Source organism: Silurus meridionalis, chromosome 1 (assembly GCF_014805685.1).
Source record: "Silurus meridionalis isolate SWU-2019-XX chromosome 1, ASM1480568v1, whole genome shotgun sequence".
In the NCBI taxonomy this organism is placed as follows: domain Eukaryota; kingdom Metazoa; phylum Chordata; class Actinopteri; order Siluriformes; family Siluridae; genus Silurus; species Silurus meridionalis.
The window spans coordinates 225,001-230,000 of record NC_060884.1 but is presented as its reverse complement, the minus strand read 5'-3'; the positions used below and the strand labels follow the sequence as shown (position 1 = coordinate 230,000).

General features: G+C 44.0%; 1 protein-coding gene across 3 annotated transcripts in view; it reads right to left on the bottom strand.

Moving 5' to 3' along the window:
* The window catches only part of LOC124386465 (alpha-1B-glycoprotein-like), an 11,352-nt gene that overhangs the window by 1,034 nt on the left and 5,318 nt on the right, over positions 1-5,000 (bottom strand). For all 3 annotated transcript variants that reach the window (XM_046850328.1, XM_046850337.1, XM_046850321.1), the window contains exons 2-9: positions 4,184-4,471; positions 2,560-2,865; positions 1,779-2,057; positions 1,595-1,651; positions 1,415-1,510; positions 1,293-1,323; positions 1,104-1,153; positions 906-940 (exon numbers count right to left, since the gene is read on the bottom strand). In XM_046850328.1, coding sequence (XP_046706284.1) covers positions 906-940; positions 1,104-1,153; positions 1,293-1,323; positions 1,415-1,510; positions 1,595-1,651; positions 1,779-2,057; positions 2,560-2,865; positions 4,184-4,460 — 1,131 coding nt within the window. In that variant the 5' untranslated portion in view covers positions 4,461-4,471. The remainder of the gene's footprint in view (positions 1-905; positions 941-1,103; positions 1,154-1,292; positions 1,324-1,414; positions 1,511-1,594; positions 1,652-1,778; positions 2,058-2,559; positions 2,866-4,183; positions 4,472-5,000) is intronic.

Genomic DNA, 5,000 nt, shown 5'->3' with positions numbered 1-5,000 from the left:
GTGTAGGGTATAAGAACAGGGTGTAGGAATAGGAACAGGGTGTAGGGTATAAGAACAGGGTGTAGGAATAGGAACAGGGTGTAGGAATAGGAACAGGGTGTAGGGTATAGGAACAGGGTGTAGGGTATAAGAACAGGGTGTAGGGAATAGGAACAGGGTGTAGGGTATAAGAACAGGGTGTAGGGAATAGGAACAGGGTGTAGGGTATACGAACAGGGTGTAGGGTATAAGAACAGGGTGTAGGGAATAGGAACAGAGTGTAGGGTATAAGAACAGGGTGTAGGGTATAAGAACAGGGTGTATCTAATAGGAACAGGGTGTAGGGTATAAGAACAGGGTGTAGGGAATAGGAACAGGGTGTAGGGAATAGGAACAGGGTGTAGGGAATAGGAACAGTGTGTAGGGTATAAGAACAGGGTGTAGGGAATAGGAACAGGGTGTAGGGTATAAGAACAGGGTGTAGGGTATAAGAACAGGGTGTAGGTATAAGAACAGGGTGTAGGGTATAAGAACAGGGTGTAGGGAATAGGAACAGGGTGTAGGGTATAAGAACAGGGTGTAGGGTATAGGAACAGGGTGTAGGGTATAAGAACAGGGTGTAGGGTATAAGAACAGGGTGTAGGGTATAAGAACAGGGTGTAGGGTATAAGAACAGGGTGTAGGGAATAGGAACAGTGTGTAGGGTATAAGAACAGGGTGTAGGGAATAGGAACAGGGTGTAGGGTATAAGAACAGGGTGTAGGGAATAGGAACAGGGTGTAGGGAATAGGAACAGTGTGTAGGGTATAAGAACAGGGTGTAGGGAATAGGAACAGGGTGTAGGGTATAGGAACAGGAAATCAAGTCAAGTCAAGTAGGGAGTAGAGTAGGGAGTAGAGTTGGATTGGGACAGTGCCAGTGGTTACCGTGGAGCCCGTGCTGACTCTCTGCAATGTGAGATCTGAGAAACAAAACAACACAAAAATCATGCAACATCCAACAAAATGGGACAGACACCGTGTTCTAATCAGGATAAAGTTCCCTAGATAAGAAACATTAGTGAAGGTGCTAAGGAGAGGAAGTGATGATTAACAGGAAGTGATGTCAGTATAGAAATCTCTCACCGATAATGTGGTCTCTGGAGTGTACCTGCTTCCAGAACTGCTCCTGAGCCCTGTGTTCCAATAAACAATTACAATCAGATTGTGTGTTCCAAACGTTTCTGCCCTACTCACTACCTCACTACACTGCTGAGTATCTGCTATACTACGCTACATCACTCAGCTGCTGCACTGGATGGTGGGAGTTCTCACCTCTGTCTCCGTTTCTTGGCTGATTTTTTAGCTGTAAGAGAAGAGAAGAAGTTAGAGTGCAGTGAGGAGATGGAAACTCCGCCCTCCGCAGGACAACCTGAGAATAAGTTCTGGATACACACCGTATTTACGAATCCCAAAAAACATGAAGAGGAGCACCATGAGGAAGAGCAGCGCAGCTGAGATGGAGCCACACACCAATGGCAGGTCCATCGACCCTGCACAGAAAACACCAGAGATGCACATCATATACAGCAACACAAGTGTGTGTGTGTGTGTGTGTGTGTGTGTGTGTGTGTTACCAGTTTGTGGAGTATAGTCATCTGTAGAAGACAGGATGGAGCCGCAGGATGGAGACCCTGAAACGCATGAACATTAAATCTATAATATCAAAATCACTCATCACACACACACACACACACACACACACACACACTCACACGCACACACACACACACACACACACACACACACACACACACACACCTGGAACACATGGAAATTGGATAGAGGTGCTGAGTTCAGAATGTGCCCAGGTGTTACCCAGCAGCACACTGTACTGACACTGGTATCCGCCTCCTTCCCACTGATGTCCTGAAGCAGCGAATTGAACGCTGTGTTGAAGTGTGTGGGCGGGTTGCGTTGCTGATGGCAACGAGGAACCCTGCTGGAACAGGGAGAAATGAGCACCAGGGTACGATGGTGACCCGGTGCACACTAGCACCCCCTCTCCACCCTGAGATAACCGCGGAGCTGGGAGCACAACTGTGGAGAGACACCAGAGAGAGAGAGAGAGAGAGAGATGTGTCAGAGACATACATCAGAGAGACACACACACATCAATGAGAGACACACATCAGAGACAGAGAGAGAGAGATGCATCAGAGAAACAAACACATCACAGAGACACACACATTAAATAAACACATTAAATAAACACACATCAGAGAAACACACAGCAAAGAGACACACATCAGAAAGAGACACACTTTAGAGAGAGACACCACAGAGAGACACATATCAGAGAGACACACACATCAGAAAGAGACACACACACATCAGAAGGAAATACATATCAGAAAGTGACACACATCAGAGAAAGACACATATATCTGAGAGAGACATCAGCAAGAGAAACACATCAACAAGAGACACATTAGAGAGAGACACACATCCTAAAGAGACACACATCAGAAAGAGACACACACCAGAAAGAGACACACACAAGAGAAATCTTTTTTTTTTTTAGTTAACAGAAGAGATTTACCTCGTACATTCAGAGAGACACGTGTGCTGGGGGCAGAGTTCTGAACTCCCTCTGGTTTGTTCAGCAGGTAGAAGCAGGTGTACATGCCCCCATCAGACACGACCACATGCCCCATCCTGAAATGAGGACTAGTAGAACGGCTAACTATCTGAAGGTCCTGCCCCTCCCAGCTCCGTTTCTGAAAGATAAATTCTACAGGAGTGGGAGTGGGCGGGGCCTGACAATAAAACTCCACCATCTGACCAGGCTGGACACGCCCATCTGCTGGAGTGACTGAGAGCTGAGGAGTAGCAGGTGTGATTGGGCCTGAGTGGGAATAAGAACATAAATAAGAATAACAGTTTTTAGCTGTCTATTTATCCCTCCTTCCACCCGTCCCTCCCTCTAACCATCCATTCATCCTCATCCACCCTCCCTCCCTCTAACTCTCCTTCTGTCCATCCCTCTATCCTTCTTCACTAGGTGACCATTTCCTTAGAAACGCAGGATTTAGAACCCATTGCAGGTCCTGGAGAATGAGAAACCACAGAAAGAGAAAACAAAGATGACGAATAGGAAAAGGAAAGTGGAAATGAACAGGAAATGCAAATCATGAGAAACCACAAGTATAAAAAAGAGGATTTGTAGAAAATAAACGCAAGAGAAAGTACTTAAAAAATAAGAGTTTTGAAAACAGGAAGCTTTTACCATATATAGAATGTGGAACAGAAAGAACAGAGAGAGAGAGAAAGAGAGAGAGAGAGAGCGAGAGAGCGAAGGAGAGATACAGTAAGGCACTGGGTGGTGCAGATTTGGGTTCTCTGGTGTGGTATTGGGCAGGAAATAGTAAACCATCTCCTCAGTTCCTCCCTTAACTGTCACAAATCTCTGAATGTTTCATCTGAGTGAGAAACGAACTGAAGTGTGAAGAAAACTACAGAGAGACAAGAGTGAGTTCACCATCCACAATATTCACTCATTACAGAGAGAGAGAGAGAGAGAGAGAGAGAGAGAGAGAGATGAAAATTGAAAACCTTCTCATCTTGTACAGAAATAACGCTTCATAAATTTGTTTATTTTTAAACTGATGTTAATGATGTAAGAGAACTGGATGCAGGTGTTTAGAAAATATACATTTACAGGGGCTGTTTATACTGTGGTGGAGGTGAGATGCAGGTGAGACATAGGTGAGGTGAGACTTGGGTGTAGAGACATTATGTCCTATAGTGTCTGTGAGACAGCTATGAAACAGGTGTGCGACGTACATGTTAGAGGTGAGACAGGTGTGAGACAGGTTTGAGATGTACATGGTGGAGGTTAGATGCGCGTGTGAGACAGATGTGAAACAGGTGTGCGATGTAGATGGTAGAGGTGAGACAAGTATGAGACAGGAGTGCGACGTACGTGGTAGAGGTGAGACAGGTGTGAGCCAGTTGTGAGACGTATATGGTGGAGGTGAGACAGGTGTGAGACATTCATAATGGTGGTGAGACAGATGTAAGACATGCATGGTGGAGGTAAAACAGGTGTGAGGTGTACATGGTGAAGGTGAGACATTTGTAAGATGTACATGTTAAAGGTGAGACTTGGGTGTGAGACAGGTGTGAGACGTTCATAGTGGAGGTAAGACAGGTGTGAGACGTACGTGGTGGAGCTGAGATGTGGGTGTAGGGGCTGAAGGCGCTGTAGTCGTAGCTGCAGCAGTAGATCTCCGCCGTGTCTGCCGTGATGTTGTTGAGGTGGAAGTCGGCGTACGAGCGCTCCGAGTCGAACCGCTGTGAGAAGATGAGTGTGTACTTACGGTAGAGTTTAAACACTCGGCCCCTGTGATCCGCGGGGGCAAGACACCGTAACACCACACCTGAGGACACGCCTGAGGACACCTGCACCAGCTCTGGAGCAGGAGGAGTCTCCTGACCCATCACTCCGCCTCCTGCTCACAAAATACAATCAAATACTGCCAGAATACAAAAGTTATTTCTTTATAAACATTTGGGCTGCAACAACTAATCAATAAAATTGATAAAATTGATAACGAAATTCATTGTTAACGAATCTCTTTTTATAGAATTTGTTCACTACAACAGTAACTTTACTACGTTCACACGCTTGTTTTTAATGTTCGTATATTTAATTTATGCATATACATTTAATTATTATACAAATAAAAATTCATTATATATACTAGATGTTTATATCTTCACAACTGAACAAAATATCTGTTAATTTATTTCAACAAAAATTGTTAAAACAATGTTGTATTATATTTTATAGAGATTTTTAAAGCCTGATTGTCAAATTGCCCTCTGCAAAATACAATACAAATGTTTATTTAAACAAATTTCTCCAGGTTTCATACTCAAATGCTGTTTATATATTTATAGTTATAATAAGCGAAACACCAAATAATAAAAAATACAAATCAAATGAAATAAAAATAATAAACGTCTAATTAATTGATC